At 42.2% G+C, this 27,063-nt stretch overlaps 2 protein-coding genes across 10 annotated transcripts in view; one reads left to right on the plus strand and one right to left on the minus strand.

Moving 5' to 3' along the window:
- Positions 1-812: 812 nt before the first annotated feature.
- IST1 (IST1 factor associated with ESCRT-III) lies at positions 813-27,042 on the plus strand. 5 transcript variants are annotated; one of them, XM_070398290.1, is made up of 10 exons: positions 813-918; positions 13,481-13,583; positions 13,974-14,154; positions 14,899-14,986; positions 20,108-20,191; positions 20,816-20,926; positions 22,108-22,305; positions 23,251-23,340; positions 24,640-24,688; positions 25,688-27,042. In XM_070398290.1, exons 2-10 carry the CDS (start codon positions 13,496-13,498, stop codon positions 25,885-25,887), a joined length of 1,089 nt encoding a protein of 362 aa, XP_070254391.1. In that variant the 5' UTR covers positions 813-918; positions 13,481-13,495; the 3' UTR covers positions 25,888-27,042. The 5 variants fall into 5 exon arrangements, with proteins under 5 accessions (XP_070254391.1, XP_070254394.1, XP_070254392.1 ...); XM_070398291.1 differs by having other exon boundaries at positions 855-1,023; XM_070398292.1 differs by lacking the exon at positions 813-918 and adding an exon at positions 1,585-1,633.
- Positions 24,882-27,063, minus strand: part of PKD1L3 (polycystin 1 like 3, transient receptor potential channel interacting) — a 70,031-nt gene continuing 67,849 nt past the window's right edge. For all 5 annotated transcript variants that reach the window (XM_070398285.1, XM_070398287.1, XM_070398286.1 and 2 more), the window contains one exon: positions 24,882-24,941. The gene's annotated coding sequence lies outside the window, so the exon portion shown is untranslated. The remainder of the gene's footprint in view (positions 24,942-27,063) is intronic.

Raw genomic sequence — 27,063 nt, forward strand, 5'->3', positions numbered from 1 at the left:
ATGAATGGTTTTCAAGTTGAAAACAAAGGAAAACTAAATGAAAAAGTGTCCTCTGAATCCAGAGATAAGGCAAATTCCCCGAGAATGTGGTGCTAGGGAAACAGACCACCGAAATAACACAGACGGTCGAGGTTCTGGTTGAAAGAGCATTCGGATCTGGTTGAAAAGCGGGGCCGGGGCATCCGTGCGTAACCGGAGAGGTGGGTGGTGGGCGCCCCGGAGGGAGAGGGCGAAGGGCCGGGTAAACAGGGGAAGGGCCCAAACCGGCTCGGTTACTCCACTCGAAGAAAGAACCGCCAGGGCTGGTTTGGCTCAGCGGATAGATAGAGTGTTGCCCTGCGAACTGGGTGGTCCCAGGTTCGATTCTGGTCAAGGGCACATGCCCGGTTGGTGGGCGCGATCCCCAGTGGGGGACTTGTCGGGAGGCAGCCGATCCATGATTCTCTCTCATCATGGACGTTTAAAAATAAAAAAGAAAGGAAGAACCGCCCTCAGAGTGAGAGGAGTGGAGCGAGAGAAGGGAGTAAACATCAGGGAGTCACGCCGGTGGGTGAAAGGCGGGACTGAGCCGGTTTTTCCAGGGAGCAGAACCATCCGGAACACGGTGCCGGCCGTGATTCCCGTGACCGGCTCCCCCGCGCACAGGGCGAGACCGGCGGCACCCTCGGCGCGCCCGCAGGTGACTCAGGTCCGCGCTCAGGGGGCGTGACGGGACGCCTCACTCCGCAGCCTCCGCCGCGGGAAGTAGTCCCCGGCCGCGCTGGTTCCTAAGGGAGCCGGGCGGGGAGTCCCGCTGTTCTCCGGCCCGCGGATCCCTCCGCCGCGTTGGCTGTGCTGAGACCGCCGAGCCGCCATCTTGGATGCTGGACCTGGGTTCCGGAGTCCGTCTCTGCCGCGTTCCCGCCTGGTTTCGGTCCGGTGAGTCTGGCATCCTCTGCGCCGAGGGTCTTTGTTTTCCTCCTGGCGCCGCGGCCGGGATTTAGAAGTCCCCAGCCCCGGGTTCCAAGGGCCTTGACGTGGCAGGTGAGGAGAAAGGGAAGGGTAGTGGATGTGGGGGTGAGGCCGGAGGTCAGGCCCGAGAGGCTGCGGCGCGGGGCCGGGGGCGGGCTGGGGGCGGGCCGGGGTCGCGAGCTGCTTGGGGAATCTCTGGCCCGGGATACTTGAAGCCGCCAGACTTTCGTGTTGTCTGTCCCGCGTCGTCTCTCCCCTGGGGCGGGAACGCCGCGGCCTGGGCTCCGGTGCCCGTCGGTGAAAGGGCTCGGTCTGCACTTTCCGGCACCGGAAAGCGGCGTCCCTGCCCCACGGCCTCTGGCTCGGGAAGACCTCGGAAGGTTGTGTCTCCGGCCTCCTGGACTGGCTCCGGGGGCGGGTGGGGCGGGGGGACGGCCCGGAGTGGGGCCCCTCCGGCTGTAGGAAACGGCGGCCGCGGCCCCCTTTCGCAGAGCCCTGCCCGGTGATGGGAGACCCTGTGAGGAGCCCGCGGCCCGGCCCCTCCTCTCCTCTGTATGCGTTTAGCGCTCCTCTTCCGGGGTGCTCGGCGCTCCCCTTCCGGGTGCTCGGGGCGAGGACTTGGAACTCGCCCGGCAGAAACTTTCCCAGGGAACGGGAGACGAGCCGCCTGTTTAATAATGAGGTAATAGGAGAGCCATTTCACTCTCGGTAACATCAACATTAAGAGCTGGTCTTCACTCTTATGGGGAATTGAAATTTTTCTGTTTACGTATTTATTTATTTTTAATACATTTTTTATTGATTTTTCACAGAGAGGACGGGAGAGGGATAGAGAGTTGGAAACATCGATCAGCTGTCTCCTGCACACCCCCTACTGGGGATGTGCCCGCAACCCAGGTACATGCCCTTGACCGGAACCGAACCTCCGACCCTTCGGTCCGCAGGCCGACGCTCCATCCACTGAGCCAAACCGGCCAGGGCTGTTTACGTATTTATTTTTAACTTTGTATTGCGAACAGTTCAGACAGACAGGAGTCAGGAGTATAATGAATTCCCTCCTCCAGCTTCAGCAACGACCGCAATGATGGGCTGTTGGGGGAGAGCCCCACACGTCCACATTCAGGATTGATTCCGAAGAAGGACCCGCAGGGGCTTATTCAAGTTCGCAGGAGCTTTGTTAGGAGGAACCTACTGCTTGGGCAAAGCAGCTGTGTGTTCCCCGTGGGGGCCGCGGGGGAGGCAGTCCACACCCTCCAGGGACGCGGTTTCTTTTTTATAGGTTTAATAGTAAAAGCGAGTGGTGGGTAAGTCACACGGGCCGCCAGGAGGAACAGCGCATTTCTAAGTTAACGGATACTGTCCGGCAGTTTCCCCCACTCTGTACGCTCATCAGCCTCACTCCTGGGTGCTGGCGTTTGGGCGGTCCTCTGGCTTCCTGGGGGGTCAGCCAAGCCCGAGGCTGCAGAGAGGTAATCGCCGAAGGGTAACCGAGAGTCCAGGATTCCCCAGATGCTGGAGCTCTATTGCATTTCTGAGTTAGTTCCCCTACAAGGGCCGATCTTGTTTCATTTATAAATACTGTTAAGTATTTAATAAAATAATTGTTGATATATGTACTCCCCCCCCCACTCTTTCAGTAGAACCTTTTGATTTCTGTACTAACAAACCAAAAGCCCTCAGGGATTTTATACATATATATATATAGAGAGAGAGAGAGAGAGAGAGACAGACAGACAGACAGACAGACACACACACACACACACACACACCTCAGAACCGCATCTTCTGGGATAGGACTTGGTATATTTGTTTTTTTTTAAAAATGTATTTTTATTGATTTCATAGAGGAAGGGAGAGGAAGAGAGAGAGAAACATCCATGATGAGAGAGAATCATTGATCGGCTGCCTCCTGCACGTCCTGTACCCAGCACTGGGCCCTTAACCCAAATCGAACCCGGGACCCTTTAGTCCTCAGGCCGATGCTCTATCCACTGAACCAAACCAGCTAGGGCATTATTTCTTTTTATGAGAGAATAAACGTGTTTTGAAGCTTCAATGTTAGTATTACATTCTAAAGGCACCTGGTTTAAGCCCTCTCTTTTTTAAAGTTGTGTGACTGATTTGTCCAAATTATTTGTTTTAATTCTTCCTGTCTTCCTGTGGCTCTGCCTTCTAAATGATCAGGAACTCCAGAAGCCCCTAGTCTACTTAATTTAAGCTCTCATTCTTGTAAAATCAGCATAATTACATGTAGCCTATTCTGATTTAAAAATGAAACTAGAAAACAGTATAGTCTAATAAAAATTTAAAATGCAGGAAAAGTAGTAAGCACATGAAAACTAATTTCAGCATTTTACTTATGACAAACATCAAAAGGTTGAGGAATTAAAAATGATTACGCAGTGGAATATAGGCAGTCATTAATAGGTTTTAAAGACTGTAACAGATGTGATATTAAGTGGTAAAAGGATTCAGTGGTGCTTAGAGCCCATGATTACAACTTTGTAAAAATTAGATTATGTAAGTTAATGGAATTTTTAAAAAGTTAGTTTAAATTAAACTTCCTACTAATTAACAACAAATGAGTGACAGCTTTGTACTGAGTACTATGGTAGGCAGTGTGGGAATAACAATGAAACCTATAGTGATTGTTTATAGGCTATACAGGAGCTATACTGATTGTATACAGTTGAAGTACTCCAATGTGGTTGAAAAAGGTTAATCAAAAAGTTAAAGTAGGGAAAGGATGGAAAGCATACCTAAAACATTTTATTTAGCCTAAAACACATAAAAGTGCATTTATCAGCTGATCTTTAGATGATGAGCAAGAACTTTCCTTTGAATATGGGTCTGTTGACTGAATAGAAATGAAATAGTGCTTGTGTACATATAACACTTTCTATGTACCAGGCACTGTTCTAAATTAATAATTTTAGACATTTTCTTTACAAATTTTACAAATTTTCTTTAAATTCTCATCCCCCAAAAAAAAAAATAATTCTCATACCAGCTGTATGAGTTATGAAGGTTCATATAATATTGATGCTATTTAAAAAAATGTTTGACAGAATTTCCTTAAATGTTTAATAGAGAAGCTACTGGGGCCTGGATTTTCTTGTGGAATTTTTCTTTATTTTAGGTTCAATTTTTGTAATGTATATGGGACAAATTATATTTTTTATTTCTTTGTGTGAATTTTGGTAAATTGAGTTTCTAAGGGGTATGTCATTTTTGTCTTTGTTGAATTATAGATATAAATTGATAATGTCCCCTTTTAATGCCTGTAGGATCTGTAGTAATATCCCTTTTTTACTTTAGATACTGATAATTTGTGGGTTTGTGGGAGTTTTTGTCAGATTTATCAAAAAAATTTTGATTTTTCAAACATACAGCATTTGGTTTCATTGATTTTTCTGTATTTTTACTCTCTTCCATTTCATTAGTTTTTGCCTTGTTTGTTTGTTTATTTATTTATTTGTTGTTAATCCTCATCCAAGGATTTTTTCCATTTTTTTTTCTGGAGGGACGGGTAGAGACAGAAGGAAACATGGATGTGAGAGAGACACAATTGGTTGCTTCCCACACATGCCTGACCAGGGTCAGGGATCGAGCCTGCAACTGAGGTGCAGGCCCTTGACTGGAATCAAACCTGGTACCCTTCAGTCAGTGGGCCGACACTATCCACTGAGCAAAACAGGCTGGGATTTGCCTTGGTTTTATTTCTTTTGTTTGCATTAGGTTAATTTTGCTCTTTTTATGGTTCCTTATGGTGGACCTTAGGTTACTAATTTGAGACCTCCTTTTCTAATACAAATATTTAGTGTTATAAATTTCTCCCCAAGCACTGCTTTAGCTAGATCTCACAAATTTTGATGTTTTATATATATAGTTAAATATACTTTTTTATTGATTTCAGAGAGGAAGGGAGAGGGAGAGAGAAACCCAGGGGGATCAAACCAGAAACCCAGGAATATGCTCTGAACCAGGAATTGAACTGATTCATAGTTCAGTGCTCAACCAATGAGCAACACAGGCCTGGCAAATTTTGATGTTATATTTTATCTAGAGACCTGGTTCACAGTTGGGGTCCCTTGCACAGGTGCACAATCAGGGCCAGAGAGGGACCGAGGGAGGGCTCTAGGGCGGCGGTTCTCAACCTGTGGGTCGTGACCCCTTTGGCGGTCGAATGACCCTTTCACAGGGGTCGCCTAAGACCATCCTGCATATCAGATATTTACATTACGATTCATAACAGTAGCAACATTACAGTTATGAAGTAGCAAAGAAAATGATTTTATGGTTGGGTCACAACATGAGGAACTGTATTTAAAGGGCCAGAAGGTTGAGAACCACTGCTCTAGGGCGTGTCCGACCCATCTAGCCCAGTCCGGATCATCGGGACCCCAGCAACAAGCTAACATATTGGTCAGAGCATCTGCCCCCTGATGGTCAGCATGCATCATAGCTACCGGTTGAACAGTCGAACAGTCATTTAGGCTTTTATATATATATATTTTTCTTTTTTTAAAATATATTTTTATTGATTTCAGAGAGGAAGGGAGCGAGAGATAGAAATAGAGTCATTGGATGGCTGCCTCCTGCATGCCCCACACTGGGGATCAAGCCCTCAATTCTGGCACCGGGATTGGACCGTGACCTCCTGATTCATAAGTTGACACTCAACCACTGAGTCATGCCAACCAGGCTTAATATTTATTTTCTTGCAGTTCAAACCTTTTTTTAAAAAAATATATTTTATTGATTTTTTACAGAGCGGAAGGGAGAGGGATAGAGAGAAACATCGATGAGAGAGAAACATTGATCAGCTGCCTCCTGCACACCCCCTACTGGTGATGTGCCCACAACCAAGGTACATGCCCTTGACCAGAATCGAACCTGGGACCCTTGAGTCCGCAGGCCGATGCTCTATCCACTGAGCCAAACCGGTTAGGGCTTGCAGTTCAGACTTTAACACAATTTTTCTGCTTGCAAATTCCCCTTTGACCCATAGATTATTTGTGTTCTCTAATTTTCAGGTGTTTGGCAATTTTCTGCTATGTTTCTTTTTAGTGATTTCTAGTTTAATTGTATTATGGTTAAAAAACATACTGTGTTACTTTAGTTCTATTTAATTTAAGGTTTGTTTTACACGGAGGATATAGTCTGTATTTATGAATGCTCCGTGTGCATTGCTGTGTTGGGTGGAGTATTCTGTAAATGTTAGATTCAGTCAGTTAGTGATAGTGTTCGGGTCTTATTTAAGGTTTGTTTTATGACCCATGATATGGTCTATATTCATGACTCTTTCGTGTGCATTGATCTGTTGGGTAAAGTGTTCTATAAATTTCAGTGAGATATAATTAGTTGTTCGTAGTGTTCATTTCTACATCTTTGGTGATATTGGTGTTTGCTAGTTTGATCAATTATGAGGGAGGTACTTTGAAGTCTTCAACTATAATTACGGATTTGTTTATTACTCTTTTTCTATCTGTCAATTCTTTATGTATTTTGAAGTTGTGTCATGTATAGTGAATGTTATGTACATTTACTATTAGAATTGTTACATTTCCTTAGTGAATTCACCCTTTTTTCATTATACAGGGTGTCCCAAAAAATGTGTACACATTTTGAATAATTATTAATTCCAGTTGGTTAAATCTGAAAAGAAAGAAACATAAATTGAGCTATCAAAAAATGTGTGTGTATACATTTTTGGGAACAAAAAAAATATAATGTTTCTTTGTATTCCTGTTTTTTCCTGGCTCTGAAGTCTACTTTGTCTAACATTAATATAGCCTCTCCAATTTTCTCTTTTATTGAGGTACTGGGGGCCCGGTGCACGAAGATTCATGCACGGGCGGTGGGTCCCTCAGCCCGACCTGCACCCTCTCCATTCTGGGAGCCCTCAGGGGAGACCTCTCCAATCCAGGAGTTTCTGTCTGTCTTTGCAATCATATGAGCGAATATTCTGAGACCCCCAACACAGTTTGGTTTGTTGCTCACAGAATAATAGAGGCATTTTTTTTTCCCCTTTGCTTCATTGGTGGAGATTTCCTGGAAGTTTTAGGCTATCTTCCCTTTAATTTTTCCTAGACACTCTGATTTTACTTATGTCTCTCACCTTTGCCTTCCCTCCATCCCCCACTGCAACAGTAACTTGCTCCAAGCTCACTTTGCTCTAGTGCAGTGGTTCTCAACCTTCTGGCCCTTTAAATACAGTTCCTCATGTTGTGACCCAACCATAAAATTATTTTTGTTGCTACTTCATAACTGTAATGTTGCTACTGTTATGAATCGTAATATAAATATCTGATATATAGGATGGTCTTAGGCGACCCCTGTGAAAGGGTCATTCTGCCAAAGGGGTCGCGACCCACAGGTTGAAAACCGCTGCTCTAGTGTCTAGAAGATCCGTCTCCCACCAGAACTACGGTTCCCAGCATTCCTGATGCTTCCCACACTCTTGGTTTTCCCTTTCTGCTCTGTCTCCGTCCCACAGCCTCCCACTCTGCCAAGTCCTCCAAGCCGCTAGCTCTCCCTCTCTGCTCTGCGTCTGGCAGCTTGGGGAGCCAAGTTCCCCAAGCCACTCCACTCTCTGCCGGCTCTCCCGCTCTGCTCTTGCCCAGTGGCTTGGGGGAGCGACCGAGGGAGCCACATCCCACCAAGCCTCCAGCTCTTCTGCTCTGCTCTCTGCCTGGTGCCTGTGTATGCAAATTAACCCGCCATCTTTTTGGGTTATTTGCATACTCCTGATTGGCTGGTGAGTGTAGTGGAGGGATGGTCAATTTACACATTACTCTTTTATTATATAGGATAATCTATAATAATAAAAGCATAATACGCTAATTAGACCGACATCCTTCCGGGTGAAGCCGGGGCTGCAAGGGAAGCCTGGGTTCTGGGTGCCTGCCGGCGGCTGGAGGGAAGCCTAGGTCCCAGGTGCCAGAGGGAAGCTGGTGCCAGCAGCTGGGGGAAGGAAGACCTACTTTTGCATGAATTTCATGCAAGAAATTCTCTTTGGCCGCCCGCAGGCACCTGGGACCCAAGCTTCCCTCCGGCCCTGGCTTCATCCTGAAGGACTCTCTGGTCTAATTAGCATATTACGCTTTTATTATTATAGATTACTAGTGTACTTGAATGTAGGCCTATCATTTTATTGTCTTGTTTGTACCTTTTTCATTTCTGTTTCTGCTTCCCTGCCATCTTTTGGGTTATTTGAACACTTTAGAGTTCCAGTTTAAAATAGGTTGCATTTTTTAGTATATGTTTTGTATAGTATGTTTTACTATAAGGGTTACAATAGATATACTTAACTTTTTCACAGTGTACTTAGAGCTAATATTTAACACTTTTTGTGCAATATAGAAATAGCACACTGGCCAGGGCTGAGTTTATTCTTGTGTATGGTGTAAGTTGGTGGTCTAGTTTCTTTTCTTTTTTCTTTTTTTTTTTGCATGTATCTGTCCAATTTTCCCAACACTAATTTATTGAAGAGACTGTCTTGACTCCATTGTATGTTCTTGCCTCCTTTGTCAAATATAATTGAGTGTAATGGTTTGGGTCAATTTCTGGGGTCTCTCTTCTGTTCCATTGATCTATTATGCCTGTTCTTCTGCCAGTACCTGGCTGTTTGGATTACGGTGGCTTCGTAGTATAACTTTATATCTGTTATTGTTATACCTCCAACTTTGTTCTTTCTCAAGATTGCTGCAGATATTTTCTCAAGATTGCTGCAGGTATTTGGGGTCTTCTTTGAGTCCATATAAGTTTTTGGAGTATTTGTTTTAGATCTGTGAAATATGCTGTTGCCTTATTTATCTTTTTATTTTTAGCAGCTAGCCATTGTCTGACATACAGGTAATCAGTATACATTCTTGACTGGATTGTACATAGTTCAGTATCATGGTACCCAGATATTCAGATATATAAATGCTATTATGTACTGGGACTTGGTTAATTATTATTATTACTAGAGGCCTGGTGCACGGGATTCGTGTACTGGTTGGGGGGGCGTGAGCTGCGGGGATCTGCTCATTGTGGGAGCGCCACTAGTCCCACGGGGTCAGCCGAGTGGCTATGAACCCGCTCCTACTGCGGTAGCAGCTGCCCATCCTGGTCAATTGAGTGGCGCTCCCACCATGGGAGTCTACTGACCAGCATGGGGCAGCTCGTGGGGTGAGCGTCTGCCCCCTGATGTTCAGTGCGTGTCATAGCGACTGGTTGACTGGTCGTTCTGGTTGTTCTGCCATTTAGTCACTGGGCTTTTATTATATAGGATTTAAAAAATATTTTTATTGATTTTAGAGTGGAAGAGAGAGAGAGAGAGAGAGATACATCAGTGATGAGAGAGAATCATTGATCAGTTGCCTCCTCCACGCCCCACATTGGGGATTGAGCTGGCAACCTGGGCATGTGCCCTGACCGAGAATTGAACCGTGACCTCCTGGTTCGTAGGTTGATGCTCAACCATTGAGCCACGCTGGTTGAGCAGTTAATTATTAAATGTAGTACAAAAACTTTGGGAAGCAAAAAAAAAAAAAGCTTCTGGAGACAATTTCACAAAAGAAAAATACATCTGATGTTTTCTATTAGTGGTATGCACAAGCAGACAGTTATTGTCCTGGTGTTGTTTATATTGGGTTTGGTTTGTCTGCTGTTCACTTGCTTTAGTTTAGATGTTACATATTTTGAGATTCAAGTTCAGAATTAGTTGAGAGAAATAAGAATTGTGCTGTTTAGATATAGAACGGTGGTATATCCTAAAGTCTTGTGGGTGGAGAGGGGAGTGGTTTTGTTGATTATAACTCTACTGTTCATATTAAGTCTTGGTAAATAGACTCCTGTGGTCAAGTTTTATAGAACAGCTTTTTCCTCCTTGGACATTTTACCCTTTTGTGTATTTCTTTGCATGCGAGTAGAGATGTTAATGCTGTTTCTGTGATCTTAGACACTGGTTTTTTCCCAAAAGGCTGATAATTTGAATAATTAGAGGGATAATATATTTTAAAATTTTAATTAAACTTATTGGGGTGACATGGGTTATTAGCATTATATAAGTTTCCAGTGTACAATTCTAAATTATATCATCTCTATATTGAATTGTGTGCTCACCATCCAAAGTGTAGTCTCATTCTGTCACCTTTACCCTCTTCAACTTCCCTGCACCCCCTTCTCTGGTAAACACTATACTGTTGTCTATGAGTTTGTTTTATATGTTTGCTTGTTGTTTTCTATCCCACATATGAGTGAAATCATCCTGTCTAATAATAGACAAACATGGTACTTGACCGTACCTTCGCTACGCATCCCATTGGCTAATCAGCGAGATATGCAAATTAACTGCCATCTTTGTTGGCGGTTAATTTGCATACATAGGCGCGAAGCGGCAGAGCGAAGGCTTGAAGGCGGCTCCGGCCAGAGCGAAGGCCTGGGTCCTGGGTGCTGGAGGAAAACTAGTGCCAGCAACCAGGGGAAGGGAAGGCCTATTGCATGAATCTTTTAGTGCAACAGGCCTCTAAAATACGTGTGTGTGTGTGTGTGTGTGTATGTATGTGTGTGTGTGTGTGTGTGTGTGTGTATATATATATATATATTTCTTTTCCATATGACTTATTTCACTGAGCATAATACTCTCAGGATCCATCCATGGCAGTATTTCATCCTTTGTATGGCTGAATTATGAATTAGAGGCCCAGTGCATGAAATTCGTACATTTGGCGGGGGAGGGGTGTCCCTAAGCCCGACCTGCGCCCTCTTGCAGTCCAGAATCCCTTGGAGGATGTCCGCCTGCTGGTGGGATTGGGCCTAAGCTGGCAGTCAGATATCCCTCTCGAAGTCTGGGACCCCTCGTTCCACCTCCTGCCTGCAGCAGAGGCAGGAGAGGCTCCCGCCACCACCTCTGCGCTGGCCAGCTGCGACCCCAGCTTCTGGCTGAGCGATGCTCCCCCTGTGGGAGAGCACTGACCACCCTGGGGTCAGTGTGCATCATAGCGACTGGTTGTTCTGCCGTTCGGTCTATTTGCATCTTAGGGTTTTATTACATAGGGCAGGATAATATTCCATAGTATATATGTACCACCACATCTTCTTCATCCAATTATCCATAAAAAGACACTTGGGTTGTTTCTATGTCTTGGCTACTGTGAATAATGCTGCAGTGAACATAGGATACATATATATATAAATAAATGTTTTCAATTATTTTTTTTCTTGGTAGATACACAGAAGAGGAATTACTGGGCCATATGGTAGCTTTATCATTAAATTTTTGAGGAACCTTTATACCGTTTCCCATAGTAACTATACCAGTTGACATTCCCACCAGCAGTGTATGAGGGTTCTTTTTATCCACATCATCTCCAACACTTGTTATTTCTTGTTTTACTGATTATAGCCATCCTAACAGCTGTGAGGTGGTGTCTCATTGTGGTTTTGATTTGCATTTCCCTTAGAGCTAGTGAAGTTGAACATCTTTTCATATATCTGTTGACCATTGGTATGTCTTGGGAAAAGCATCTGATCAGATTCTCTGTCCATTTTTTAATAGGATTGTTTGTATAGTTGCTGAGTTGTAGGAGTTCTTTATACATTTTGTTTTATTTATTTATTTATTTATTTCTCACCTGAGGAGTGAGGATATTTTTTGCATTGACTTTTATTTTTTTAAATATATTTTATTGATTTTTTACAGAGAGGAAGGGAGAGAGATAGAGAGTTAGAAACATTGATGAGAGAGAAACATCGATCAGCTGCCTCCTACACACTCACTACTGGGGATGTTCCTGCAACGAAGCTACACGCCCCTGACCGGGATCGAACCTGGGACCCTTCAGTCCGCAGGCCGACGCTCTATCCACTGAGCCAAACCGGTTGGGGCTGCATTGACTTTTAGAGAGTGGAAGGGGAGAAGGAGAGAGAGTAGGAGTTCTTTATATATTTGGCTATTAGCCCCATTTCAGAGTTATTATTTACAGATATCTTCTGCCATTTGGTTGATTGCCTTTTTGTTTTGTTTATGGTTTCGTTTGCTGTACAGAGCTTTTTAGTTTGATGTCGTCCTATTCATTTATTTTTGCTTTTGCCTCGCTTGCCTTTGGGGTCAGGTTCACAAAAGCCTCTCTTATACCAATGTCCGTAGATTTAGTAACTATGTTTTCTTCTAGGGATTTTATTGTTTTAGGTCTTATATTTAACTTTTTAATCCCTTTTGAGTGTGGTGTCAAATAGCAGTCTACTTTCATTCTTTTGCATGTGGCTTTCCAGTTTTTCCAACACCATTTATTGCAGAGGCTTTTCTTTCTCCATTGCATGCTTTTGGCTCATTTGTTGAAAATTGATTGCCCTTACATATGTGGGCTAATTTCTAGGCTCCCAGTTATTTTTTATTGGTCTGTGTGTCTGTTTTGCTGCCAGTACCATACTGTTTTGATTATTGTAGCTTTGTAGTATAATTTGAAACCAGGAAGTGTGATAACTGGCGTTGTTCTTTTTTTCTCAGGATTGCTTTGGCTGTTTGGGCTCTTTTGTGGTTCCATACAAATTTGATGAATTTTTTTCTATTTCTTTGAAAAATGCCTTTGGGATGGCTTTAAATCTGTATAGAGCATTAGGTAACAATAGCCATTTTAGCTATGTTGATTCTTCCAATCCATGAACAAGGAATGTCTTTCCATTTCTTTGTGTCTTCATCAATTTCTTTCAACAACATCTTGTATTTTCAGTGTATAGATCCTTCTCTTCCTTTGTTGTTTATTTCTAGTTATTTATCCTTTTGTTGCAATTGCAAATGGAATTGTTTTCTTCATTTCTTTTTCTGATATTTCGCTGTTAACACTAGGAACACGAGGGATTTTTTGTACATTGATTTTTGTATCCTGCAACTTAGCTTTGTTTGTTTATTGTTTCTGGTAGTCTTGGTGTTTTATATATTGTATCATGTCATCTGCAAAAAGTGACAATTTTACTGCTTTATTCCAATTTGAATGCTTTCTATTTCTTCCTCTTGCCCGATTGCTCTGACTAGGATTTCTGTACTGTGTGAACAACAGTGGTGAGAGTATCCTTTTTTTGTTCCTGATCTTAGAGGCAAAGCTTTCAGATTTAAGGTGAGATTTTTGGGAGAATTAGGAGGCCTTCCTGCTTGTCTTTTTATCACCCCTGTCCTACACCAATATACATAGGTACTCATTTCATCCATCAGCAAGTTCTTTCAGCTCTGCTTTCAAAATAGCCTTAAATCTGATCACTTCTTCCACCACCACTCCTAACTACTCCAGTCTAAGCTGCTTCCATCTGTTATCTGGAATATAGAAATATCCTCTCCTTTGTTGTCTTGCTTCCATTAATACCCTCTCCCAATCAGTTCTCCACACAGTAGCCAAAAAGATCTTTAAAAAATGTGAATCAGATCATGTCTGTATTAGAAAACCACTCTAGTTTATAGTGTCAAATAATCTACCCTCTAACTGGTGTTAGTTTCTGAACTAATTTTAACTTGAAGATAGTCATTGTGTTTCTTACCTTTTTCCAGGAGGAATAGCACAGTATGCTGGGCTCTGGATTTAAAGCTGAGCGTTTACGAGTCAATTTGAGATTAGTCATAAACCGTCTTAAACTATTGGAGAAAAAAAAAAGTGAGTAATGCATGATTGTCTTACATTTTTCTCTTCCAAAATACATCACTGGGTCCTAGTATCCCAGTATTGGCTCTTTCAGGCTAAGTACTATGAACTTTTAGGGATCCTATGCCCTTTAAATTTTGGGTACATCTGGTTAGATTGAATCTCTTTGTTGCAGGGACATACTCTGTTGCTGTGGAATAGGTAACATGACTCCTGAAATTTCTGGGTACACAAACAATATTCTCACCTAGACAAAGTTGCAAATTCTAGACTAGATTTGCTAAGGGAGTGAGCTAGGACATAGTAGAAACATCCACTTGTCTTTGTTAGGGTGGAGGTCTGCCTGCAGGCCAAAGCCCAGTGCACTACTGCTGTGTGACTAGAGTGGGATTTGTGCCTTAGCGGAACTGGCCCAGAAAGCAAGGAAAGAGATTGCTGACTATCTGGCTGCTGGGAAAGATGAACGAGCTCGGATCCGAGTGGAGCACATTATACGGGAAGACTACCTCGTGGAGGCCATGGAGATCCTGGAGCTGTATTGTGACCTGCTGCTGGCCCGGTTTGGCCTCATTCAGTCTATGAAGTAAGCTTTTTTGGTCTTTTTATTTATTTATTTTTTCTTTTCCCTTTATTGATGTATAATTGATATAGAAAAACTGCACATAATTAATATACAGTTTGATTAATTCAGACACATGCATATATCTGTATACAAATGCCACAATCAAGGCAATAAACATCACCTTTAAAAGTTTCCTTGTATCCCCGCACCCCTCCCTTCCTTTTTTTTTATTTTTTGGTAAGAACACAACATGAGCTGTACCCTCTTAACAAAATTTTTAAGCACACAATACAGTATTGTTCATTATAGGCACAGTTGTTGTTCAACAGATTTCTAGAACTTACTCATCTTGTATAACCTTAATGAATAAGACATTCTGATCAAAGACCTAAATATAATCACCTCTGGAATTTGAGAAAGAAGTAATATTGGTCGTCTTATGTAGAGGTGAGCACTAAGGGACTGTTTCACATACCCAATGACCTTTTTCCTATTATTCCCTTGAAGCCTGATCTCAGCATAGAGACAGCTGTTGAGATGGCTGAACCATTTCCTGACTTGGTGACCTTCGGTGCATCATTTAGTTTTGAGTTTTCCCAGAAGTAAAATAGGGTGATGAAAATGGCTAGAAGTTCAGAGTTATTGAAAAGTTAAAGAGATTTGTGAAATAGCTTTAGAGGCTATATCACTATATTTCATACAAATGTTAGGGTGGTTGGTTGGTTTTAAAGAATGTTAAATTTTATTAATTTTTTTCTTAATTAGGGAGCTAGATTCTGGTCTGGCTGAATCTGTGTCTACACTTATCTGGGCTGCTCCTCGACTCCAGTCAGAAGTGGCTGAATTGAAAATAGTGAGTACAACCAGTTTCAGTGATATCTGTAGTTTTTCAGATTATTAGAAATATTGATTAACATAAGTCATTTCTGCTCATGTGACCAAGTATTTTGTACCCTTCTTATGCTGCCTTTGACAAGGACTTTATAAAGTGTCCTTGTGTTTCTTCTTCCTTTTTAGGCCTTATATCATAGAAGAGTGTTTTGCAAACTTGAATAATTTTTTTTTAAGGAGCAAAGTTTCATGTACCCTCAGTTTTGTCTTAAATTATTTTTATTGTGATATGTTAACTTTAAAAAGGCCTTTCAAAGTGAGAGGCAATAAGCATTTATTTGAGATCAATAAGAATAGTTATTGGGGATTCACTGATTCAGGCAGAAGTCCATATAGTGTTTCTATTAGGAGACAAAGGCAGTGGATATATATGAGAAGGAAGGGCAACACTAGAAGGAAGGCATTTCTATTGGTGCAGATAACAATGCTGTTAATTCTAAATAATGTTTTTAATTCTCATTTCAGTAGTGCATCAGTCCAGTAGTCATAATAACTGCTTTCTTGCTATCTTGGCAAACAGTTCTTTGGGACACATTGTTGCCCTAGGTCAGTGATGGCGAACCTTTTGAGCTCGGTGTGTTAGCATTTTGAAAAACCCTAACTTAACTCTGGTGCTGTGTCACATATAGAAATTTTTTGATATTTGCAACCATAGTAAAACAAAGATTTATATTTTTGATATTTAGTTTATATATTTAAATGCCATTTAACAAAGAAAAATCAACCAACAAAATGAGTTCGCATGTCACCTCTGACACGTGTGTCATAGGTTCGCCATCACTGCCCTAGGCCCAGCCCAAAGGTTATTTTGCCCTGTTTTTTTTTATTTTTTATTTTTTATATTTTATTGATTTTCCACAGAGAGGAAGGAGAGGGATAGAGAGTTAGAAACATTGATGAGAGAGAAACATCGATCAGCTGCCTCCTGCACGCCACACCACTGGGGATGTGCCCACAACCCAGGTACATGCCCTTGACTGGAATCGAACCCAGGACCCTTGAGTCCGCAGGCCGACGCTCTATCCACTGAGCCAAACCGGTTCTGGCCATTTTTGCCCTGTTTTAACATTGCAAAGATTTGAGGCATAAACGTGCAAAGCAGTTTCCCTAGCATGGGAGCTCTGGTTCCATTTTAAAGTGGTGCCATTAATTTTTTATTTTTTGACAAATGTTATTTAAGTATATACAAATAGAAAAGTTCTTACGCAATTGTAAACCAGTAAAGTTAAAACAAGATTAATTTTATTTTAGATGTTTTGCTTCATTCATTCATTTCACAAATATTTATTGAGCAGATGTTATGTGCTAAGTGGACACTGAGGGTATAATGGTGTGCAAAATAGGATACCAGCCCTACACTTGTAGCTTTGAGTCTAGCAGATGAGACAGACGTTAACTAAAAACCTGCCTGCAACAACATGGATATGGTACTGACTCAATTGAAAACAGTTCAGTTAAGTTATTTTTCTTCTTATTTTCTTTCTGCATCTTTGTGTACTTGTTTTATCTTTTCTAAGATTGTCTCAGTCTTTTCTACCAACCCATGTCCTTCTCTTATTTTTTAAGAGCTCTTTTTAATTCTCTGAATATTTTTTATAGTCTGTTGTTTTTGTTTCATGGCTACCATGTCTTCTTAATTAACTCTCTGAGAATATTATAGTTTATTTTTTTGTGAATCCTCACCTGAGGATATTTTTTTCATTGCTTTTTCAGAGAGAGTGGAAGGGAGGGGGGAGAGAGAGGAAACATCCATTGATGTGAGAGAGACACATTGATGGTTGCCTTCCCGCATGTGAACCTGCAGCCCAGATAGGTGCCCTTGACCAGGAATCGAACCTACAACCCTTCTGTACGTAGGCTGACGCTCTAACCCAGGGGTCCTCAAACTTTTTAAACAGGGGGCCAGTTCACTGTCCCTCAGACTGTTGGAGGGCCGGACTATAGTTTAAAAAAAACCTATGAACAAATTCCTATGCATACTGCACATATCTTATTTTGAAGTAAAAAAACAAATGTTTTCAGCGGGCCGCAGTTTGAGGACCCCCTGCTCTAACCATTGAGAGCACTGGCCAGGGTTTATAGTTTCTTTTAATCTTTTGTTTCTGTAATCTTTGTTTTCTTTCTGTTTCTTAGATTTAGACTGTTTTATAGAAGATGCTTTTCTTAGTTTTGATAACTCTTGGCTGTTGGTTTATATTTATGAGTAAGAAATTTATTTATTATTTAAAATGTTTTTTATTGATTTCAGAGAGGAAGGGAGAGGGAGAGAGAGAGATAGAAACTTCAGTGATGAGAGAGAATCATTGATCAGCTGCCTCCTGCATGCCCCAAACTGGGATTGAGCCCACAACCCGGGCATGTGCCCTGACGGAATCGAACCATGACCTCCTGGTTCATAGTTCGATGTTCAACCACTGAGCCAGGTCAGCTGGGCAAGTGAGACACTTTTAAAAAGCAAATTGGAACCTCTTGTATGCTTGGGTGGGGCTTACTGCCAGATGCCTTCATTGTTGAATGATCTGACTAAGCCCTTTCTTGAGGGAACTCCAGACTGTCAAGAACTAGTTTTCTTTCCTTGGGTTGGTCATTTTCCTTAGAGAGGAATCCTACACCTGGAAGGTATAAGCTGGCTGTCAGCATTTCTGAGAGCCCAGGAGAGAAGGAAGCCAAAGGTCTCATTCTTCTCTTATAGAAGACGTACACTTAATTCTTCTGTGGTCAGTAAGTATCTCTGCTCCCTGCTGTGCTTGGAGTCCAGAGTCCCTTTAAGTTTAAACTCCCCAGAGAGTAAACCTGTATTCTGATACAGTAGGGAAAATATTTATACAGTTTTTTTTTTTAATTTCACTTATTGCGTGATATTGGTTAATAAATTATATAGGTTTCAGATATACAGTTGTATAATATACCCTCTGATATCTTGTAATTGTGTGTTTATCACCCGAAGTCATGTCATCTTCCATCACCATTTACCCCCCCTTTACCTTCCTCTACCTCCTCTCCTCTACCCCTCTACCCCTTCCCTCTGGCAATCACCATTCTGTTGTCTGTGTCCATGAGTCTTTCTTTTTTTTTTTTAACTGAAGCCCTTCCCCCTTCTCACCCAACCTCCAGCCCCTTCCCCTATGACAGCTGTCAGTGACAACTGCTTCTTACAGTTTTAACCTCATTTTTAGCCTCTCCTATACTTCTCCTTTGTATTAAGACTAGAGGCCTGGTGCACAAATTCATGCACCAGTGGGGTCCCTCCGCCTGGCCTGCAGGATTGGGCCAAAACCGACTCTTCAACATCCCCTGAAGGGTCTCGGATTGCGAGAGCCTGCAGGCTAGGCCGAGGGACCCCCACCGTTGCATGATTGGGGCTGGGGAGGGACGTGGGAGGTTGGCCAGCTGGGAAGGGACTGCAGGAAGGTTCCAGGGCATGTCAGTCCCAATCGGCCAGACCCCAGCAGCAAGCTCACCTACCGGTCGGAGTGTCTGGCCCCTGGTGGTCAGTGCACATCATAGCGACTGGTCGATTGTCTGCCCCATGGTGGTCAGTACACATCATAGCGAGCGGTTGAGAGGCCTTAGCATATCGTTAGCATATTACACTTTGATTGGTTGAACGGGCGACCAGATGACTGGACACTTAGCATATTAGGCTTTTATTATATAGGACTACGGGCCCAATGCATGAAATTTGTGCAAGAGTAGGCTGTCCTTCCCCCGGCTGCTGGCACCGGCTTCCCTCTGGCACCCGGGACCCAGGCTTCCCTCAGGCCCTGGCTTCGTCTGGAATGATGTCCAGTCTAATTAGCATATTACCCTTTTATTATTATAGATTCATTCCAAATGAAACAAAGATTTACATTTCTTTAAAAGAATGTAACCATACAAACTTGAAGAAAACTAGGTAGATTAAGAAAATAATGTTATAACTAAATATGCCACAAAACCCAAAAGCTATAAATAAAGAATGATAAATTAAGCAAATATTTTAAAATTCTACATTAATATAAAGCAAAACAAAAATCATCAAAAGACAAATGACAAACTGATAAGTACCAGGTACCCGTGAAAGTCTACATATTGCACAGTGAGTGCTCCCTCAGTGAGCTCGCAGGTGTTGGACCACTCTGGTCCAATGCCACTGTCATCTCCTTGAACTATGTAGTAACTTCTTGAATGTTCTTCCTATATCTGCTTTGGTTTTCTTTACTCTGTTCCCCATTACATCAGGACAACTGAGGGTTCTTTTCAAAACACTGATCTGATCCTGTCACTACACCTTATTTTAAAGCCCCTTGGTATCTTTCTGTTGCGCTTGTGATAGAAACAAAACTTTTTACATGGCCTCCATGGCCCTGCATTGTCTGGCCCCCACTTGCTTTTCTTGGTTCCTACCACATTCCTCCCTCAGGCTCTGCACTAGACTTATTCTGGCTTGAGGATTGATTGGCCCTGTTTTTCCACCAGAGGCCTTTACACATGTTTTCTTTTTTTGTAATACCCTTCCTTCCCTCATTTAGTTAAATGTCTTCTGGAAGTCGTACCTGATTTTTCTTTTATTAAAATTAAATTTATTAAAGCGACATTGATTAGTAAGTAACATTATGAGTTTCAAATGTACAATTCTATAATTCATCATCTGTATATTGTATTGTGTGCCCACTACCCAGTTACCTTTTTTTTTTTAATATATATATATATCAGATCTTATTCTGTTCTCATAGTATGGTATACTTTCCCTTGGTAGCACTTTTCACAGCTGCATTTGTACCTTTATCTGTGTGATTGAGTAATGACTGTTTTCCCTGAGAACTATAAGATTCTCTAAGAGTAGGAACAGTGTCTGGTGTTGTTCATCATTATTTATAGTGTATTTCGTAATGCTTACTCTAGAGTTGCGCATATAGTTGCAGCTCTTTGGATGGATACATAAGCAATACCAAGTTAATTAGTATGTACCCCATAAGGTTTTATAGACCCCAGTTTTTTGAATATCCTGTAATAGAAGCCTGTTTACTGTTGATAGGAGAAAGCTTGAAGCAGTCTATAGGAATGGTTTCCACTTTTATTTACTGTTCTTTTTTCTCGGTAGGTTGCTGATCAGTTGTGTGCCAAGTATAGCAAGGAATATGGCAAGTTATGTAGGACCAACCAGATTGGAACTGTGAATGACAGGGTAAGGAACAGTCTTGTTAAAAATGAAACAATGGGCAAGGTGGGGGCAGGTTAATTTATTGCCTGCAGTGATCTAGTGGTTACCACTATATGGTAGAGTTCATCTAGGGTTCCACATTTCATAGTGAGAGTGGGAGGAAGGCTTTCTGGTTGGCAGTGCAGTCCACTCCTTACCTTGGCCCTACACCTCTGACTTGTGAGGCTGTTGTTCTGTGTCATATCTTATTTGCCCCCTGTTCTTCGTGCCCTTTATAATTTGCGGAGGTAGAAATGAGGTTGGGAGAAGGGTGGAAGAATTCAAATGTGGAAGGCAGCAGTATCAGTCTTTACCAATCATCAAAAGACAAATGACAAACTGATAAGTACCAGGTTCCCGTGAAAGTGTACATATTGGACAGTGAGTGCTCCCTCAGTTATATAACTAGAAAATGTGAGAGAGACTTGGGTCTTGTAATGTATTTTGTGACTGGAAAAAATCATTTAACTGTCTGAACCCTTTTTTGTTTTGTTTTGTTTTTGCCTCAGTTTACCTATAAAATGAGAGGAACAAAATGTAAAAGTGAGACAGGTTAGACTTGGGCTGGTTGGTGTAGATGCATCTTAACCCTGGGTCTTTTAATTACAGCTAATGCACAAACTGAGTGTGGAAGCTCCGCCCAAAATCCTGGTGGAGAGATACCTGATTGAAATTGCCAAGAACTACAATGTGCCCTATGAGCCTGACTCTGTGGTCATGGTGAGTTTAGAGTCTGTCAGAGTACTCAGAAAAGTGAGTCTCTAGATACCACTTTCTTTAACCGTATTCCTTGCACTGCAGTTTGTGTGCGAAGGTTTAAACCTTTGCCCAGTTAGTGCCTTTTTGGCTAAAAATTGTGCCTACATATCTCATATGGATCAGATGAAAAGAATACCTGAAAGCACTTTGAAAAGGTACAAATCTTGATGCTTATTAGATAGCTGTGATGTGCCAGACAATGCACAGAAAGCTGTTAATACAGAGATATATAAAAACAAGGTCTCTGTCCTAAAGAGACTGGCGGTGTAAGGAGGGTAAAGATGCCAAAAATTATCATCCAGCAGTTAAGGTCAATGGCATTTAGCAGATGCTTTTTTCTTTTTTTAATTAAATCTTTATTGTTCAGATTATTACAGTTGTTCCTCTTCCCCACCCCCCCTCCGTAGCTCTCCTCCACCCACTTCCCACCCCACCCTTAGCAGATGCTTTGATATGCTGCTGAGACAACCACCACCCCACATTTTCAGAACAGAAGATGTAATCCCCCAGCTCTTGAGAGTATTGGTCACTGGTGTCTCACACAAAGCTGAGTATCCCTCCAGCAATGGCCCCTTACCCAGTCTTTCCTGGGGGCAGTATTCAGTAACTGGTCAGTGCAGGGATTTAAAGACACTTCCCTTTGCCCTGGCTGATCTGGTTCAGTGGGTAGAGCATCAGCTTGGTCCTGAGTTTGATTCTAGTCGGGGCATGTATCTCAGTTGCAGGCTCGATTCCTGGCCCCAGTCGGGACACATGCAGGAGACAACTAATCGATGTCTCTCAAAACGATGTTTCTGTCTCCCCCTTCTTACTCTCTTTAAAAATCAATGGAAAAATGCCTTCAGGTGAAGATTAACAAAAAATAAAAAAAAATAAAGACACTTCCTCTTTGACACAGTTGGGGACATCTGCTATAGGGTCACCCCACCAAGCTCCAGAGATCCCTGGCGAATTGGCCTAAGCCTTTGGTTGCATAATAGCCCGACTTCTTACTTGACCCATCCCTGCTTCCTTCACTTTCCCACAGGTCATTAGATCACCCTAGTAAACGTCCTTCATGCCAATCTCCATCTCAGAGTCTGCTTCCTGGGAACTTCGCCTGCAGTGTGGGGTGATGATATGAATTTCTCTCTTTTTCTCAGGCAGAAGCTCCCCCTGGAGTAGAGACAGATCTTATTGATGTTGGATTCACAGATGATGTGAAGAAAGGGGGCCCTGGAAGAGGAGGAGGTGGGGGCGGGTTCACAGCACCCGTTGGTGGACCTGATGGAACGGTGCCCATGCCCATGCCCATGCCATCTCCAAGTACTCCTTTCTCATACCCACTTCCAAAGGGACCAGTAAGTAAACATATAAATAAATGTTATGTAAGCACTAGAAAATGACAGGTTGGCTCTGTGAATATACTCAGGAGTTGTAGAATGTCAAGAGGATTAAGCAGTAAGAACAAATATTAACTTAATGATCACATTGTGTGAAAAATATTGGGATTTAGAGAAAGCTTTTTGGTTCAGCTAGAAGTAATGCAGTGGAAAAATCTCGAGAGATGGTGCTAGAAAAACTCATCTTCATGTAGTTTATTTTTTAATTAAACATTCGGGACCTGTTGCTGGCAGATTAGTAGTTTTTTGTTGTTGATTTCAGAGAGGAAGGAAGAGGGAGAGAGAGATAGAAACATCAGTGATGAGAGGGAATCATTGATTGGCTGCCTCCTGCATGAGCCCACAACTGTGGCATGTGCCCCTGACCAGAATTGAACCTGGGACCCTTCAGTCCACAGGCCCACGCTCTATCCACTGAGTCAAAACTGGCCAGGGCCAGATTAGTAGCTTTAAAAATAAAAATGAATACAATCATTTATTGCCAAGTAAAAAAACCTCTTTTGTAGACAAGAAGATGAAGGTCATTGTTGTAAAGTCTAATAATTTTCCGTAAGCAATGGATTTAGTAATTTGCATAACAGCTTTTGGCTACAGATCTTTAAAAATCTGCAATCCTTCTGATGACATGTGGTATTTTGTTTTTCTTCTTTTGGGGTTCTTGTGTTTAATAAGTCCTATTTAATGTCATTGATAGTTCTGTGACTTTAAGTGAAATGATGTATTATGAAACCCAATTTTACCATCAGCTAATTGATAGAAACAAGAGTTCCTTTCCTATGGCATTCAACATTATAATGAAATGACATTATTTGAGGACCTTCTCTGTGTGTGTATATATATATTTACTGGAGGAAATCGCTAGTTGGGGGCAGTGTCTCTGATGTTGCCTTTCTCCTCTTGCAGTCGGATTTCAATGGATTGCCAATGGGGCCTTATCAGGCCTTTCCCAATGTTCACCCACCTCAGATACCAGTTCCCCCATCGTATGAATCTGTAAGTGCCTGAGCCTCTTTTGTAAGCAGCAGGAGAGTGAATGCCATGAAGAGAGAGCAAAATAATGGCCAAAGGGAAGGCAAAGTTTTGATCAACTCTAGTACCAGCTTTGTTCTTGCTCTGGATTGTGTTGCTTTTACATTATCCTGGAAATGGGGTGTGGTGGTGGCAGCAGCATCATTGGTGGCAATGCTTTGTCTGCAATTCAGCCAGGATCAGGAGGGAGCTGCAGATCTTAGAAAGTTGTAGTAGGGCACTTAACCGTCTTTTTTTTTTTTTTAATATATTTTATTGATTTTTTACAGAGAGGAAGGGAGAGGGATAGAGAGTTAGAAACCGATGAGAGAGAAACATCGATCAGCTGCCTCATGCACACCCCCTACTGGGGATGTGCCCACAACCAAAGTACATGCCCTTGACCGGAATCGAACCTGGGACCTTTGAGTCCACAGGCTGACGCTCTATCCACTGAGCCAAACCGGTTAGGGCTTAACCGTCTTTTTTTTGGCTATGTAGAGACTTCCTGGAACTGGTACAGTCTTAAAGCTAGAATCTCATAATTAAACTACCAGCTTTATAAATTCTCAATACTGTGTGAAGCAGATTTTAAAGTAGTGACCAGATTTTTTGTCTGACACACAAGTGTCCTGTAGCATTGGTTTTACATTTTAGTATTGTGGTTAAAACTTGCTCTAATTGGCTATTTGATGCTTTGAACTCTGTAGGTGGTTGTAGCAGCTTTAGTTTAGAATTAGATGACTTGTTTTCTGCTATCCTTGTTTGTTCAGCCAGTATGTGCCTTTTGAGAGCTGTTTCCATCTGATGCATAACTGAGAAAACAAATTGGTATGGTGTTTGCTGTGGAAATTACTCATCTAGGGAGATTCTCCTGTTCCTGAGCTTGCTTAGTATTCTTTCCTTTGGTTATATTACCTTGGGCCTGAGTTTTTCTTATGTTTCGGTCTTGCATGCATTGAAGCATTGCTCCACAACTGTTTGAAGACTTGGTTCTTGGAGATGAAGTCAGTGGTTTAGTGCTTTCTCTGCCTGGAAGGTGAAGGTATCAGATTAAAGAGGTGTTGTTACATTGTAGTTAGATTTCCTTTTTCTCTGCTTGGTTTTCAACATGGTATCTGTATCATCTGGTATCTATCTGGACGATCAGGAAGGAGTGGAGGGGCAGGTTCTGATGCTTTCGCTGAGCAGCTTAGCTTTTGGACAGCACAGGGGCTTATATATGTATCCATACTTTCTCCAGTGATGCCATTGCTTTCTTTGGTAACAATGTTTGTGTTTCAGGTGGATGACAGTAATGCTGATAAGAATGTCTCTTCTGCACAGATTGTTGGTAAGTGTGAGTTAGAAACCCTCAGGGCTCAATGCTGAGCCCTTTGCTGTTTTCTCATACATGGAATTCAACCCACATGCCCTGTCCACCCTCCAAATGCAGTATGGCAAAAACAGAACTCAGGATTTCCCTCTGCCAAAAGGAAAGTAATCTTCCCTGGCCCCAAAGAATCTCACAAGTTCCCTGTTTCTTTTTCACACATTTTTATTTTTTCAACTTCTTTATGTTCCTGCTGATTCAGCTTCCATTGTGCCTGGAAATTAAAAGAAGCAGGGGTGAATAGGCACAAATTATAAGTATGTAGCCATCTATTCAAAACCACTACCAGCACCCTAGAAGCCCACAGGGAGTTTATATTTTTTTAAATTAGAGAGTTGTATTTTACATAATTTCTATACACAAAATTATTGTTGATGAGTTTTGATATTACATGTGTCTATGCACCCACATATAATATGTAAACACCACCTCAGCAAAGTTATAAAACATTTCTATCACCCTAGGATAGTTCCCTTTTGTTCCTTTCAGTCAACTCCACCCCAGAGGCAAGAACGGTTCTTATTTTCTAAAACTATAGTTTAGGTTTACCTGTTCTAGAACTTACATACAAATAGAAATAAATATACAGTAAATAGAGGAGGGGGTGATTTTTAACTTATAAAATGGAAGACTAGAAGTACAGATCAGATCCCAGTCCATCAAATAGGATTGACATTAACATTTCTTATTTTCCCGATAAGCCTTAAAGAGTAACTTCATCCAACAGAATTCTGGTACCACTCTAGACTTTGGACTTTGTTGCTATGGGAGCAGGCCTTTGTGAAAGGGGACAGTGTGTTTAAATAAATGCTCTGTGTACTTACCTTTAGAATTAATCATTTAGAAAGAAAACTTTTCTACTGTATTTGATTGTTTTGTTGTTTCTGCCAAAGGGGACTATGGCTCTGAGCCACCTCCCTGGCATTTGTAACACTGTGCTCTTTGCCCTAATTTAATTAGGTCCTGGACCCAAGCCAGAAGCCTCTGCCAAGCCCCCTGCGAGACCCGTGGATACCTATGACAACTTTGTACTTCCAGAGTTGCCGTCGGTGCCAGATACACTACCAACTGCATCTGCTGGTGCCAACACCTCAGCATCTGAGGACATTGACTTTGATGATCTTTCCCGGAGATTTGAAGAGTTGAAAAAGAAAACATAGGCCTCCTAATCCAGGCACCATCCAAGTCCTGGGAGTTGAGACTGAGAAGTTTCGCCTTGTAACTAAGAATCTCCATGAAATTCTGTTCCATCTCTTAACCATCACCGAGCACACTCTTCCTATGGGCTCTCTTCCTGCTCTACCAAATTGTGGTGCTTTCCAGTTCTTTATTGCTCCTAAGAGATGAATGACTGGAGACACTGTGAGCCCGGAGCAGCTGACTCCTGTAAGCCGTGCTTGTCTGTTTCCTGTCAGTGTTAGCCCAGGCTCTCTCCTCGCCTGTCCCACCATCCCTCTACAGGGGAGAGAGAAGGTAAAGATGGCTGGGCTGTGGAAGAGAGTACTTACGAAGTGTCTCAGCCCTATGCTGAGGTTCTAGACTTAGTACAGGTGGATTTGTGGTGAGTGAGAATCAAGGTTAAGATGTCTATTTTCTCATTCTGATATGAATGACTCAGGAAGCCACTGTAACAGTTCTTGGAAGCTGGGTCCTCATTGGCATTTACACTACTCCTTGCTGCAGGGCAGTGTTCCACCGGGATCCAGCTGCAAAGTTTATTTGGACAGTTGAAGGCCTCTCAGTTCTACTGGATTCCCAGGGAGCCCTCTGTGGCCTTTTGGCTTTGAGTGCTGTTTCCCTTTTATCAGAGGGCAGCACTGTATAAATTCCTGTTTTTCCCCTAGCATGTTCTGCTGGATTGTATTACTGACAAAGGAAGAACAGGCCACATGTTGGGCAGAAGTCACCATTCAAGGCTAAGGTGGGCTTCCAGTTGCCTTAATAGAAGTATTCAAGTCTCTTGAATAGTGAGCTGGAAAGCCTACAGGAGAAGAGGGGTTCCTGTTTTCATTTGAAAACTTTATGATGAAGAGAACCTTTAAAAACTAATCTCATACATTTTGGTGCCCATGTGGCTGTAGTTTGCTGCTTTCCTTGGTGGACAATATCTTACTATTGTTGTAACTAACATGCTCCTTTGCCCCTTAGCTAAGGCCATCCTTTCCCACAGGGATGGCTTTGGGATCGGATAATAAGATTTTGGCTTCTGTGTAGTATATCTGTATATACCTGTCTCAAGCAACCTTTCTTTAATGTTTTTGGTTGGTTTGTATCTAATACCTTGGTAGCTGATAATAAAGTTAAAAATTCTATGACCTGCTTTCTCCACTGGTTGG

Source organism: Myotis yumanensis, unplaced genomic scaffold, assembly GCF_028538775.1.
Source record: "Myotis yumanensis isolate MYYU_CA2020_CCGP unplaced genomic scaffold, mMyoYum1.0.hap1 SCAF_18, whole genome shotgun sequence".
In the NCBI taxonomy this organism is placed as follows: Eukaryota; Metazoa; Chordata; class Mammalia; order Chiroptera; family Vespertilionidae; genus Myotis; species Myotis yumanensis.

Excerpts from the sequence above, each read along its gene's own strand:
- IST1 (XM_070398290.1), top strand. The coding sequence starts at position 13,496 with ATGCTGGGCTCTGGATTTAAAGCTGAGCGTTTACGAGTCAATTTGAGA. Across the intron at positions 13,584-13,973 it reads ACTATTGGAGAAAAAAAAAA|CGGAACTGGCCCAGAAAGCA; the intron begins GTGAGTAATGCA and ends TTTGTGCCTTAG. Across the intron at positions 14,155-14,898 it reads GGCCTCATTCAGTCTATGAA|GGAGCTAGATTCTGGTCTGG; the intron begins GTAAGCTTTTTT and ends TTTCTTAATTAG.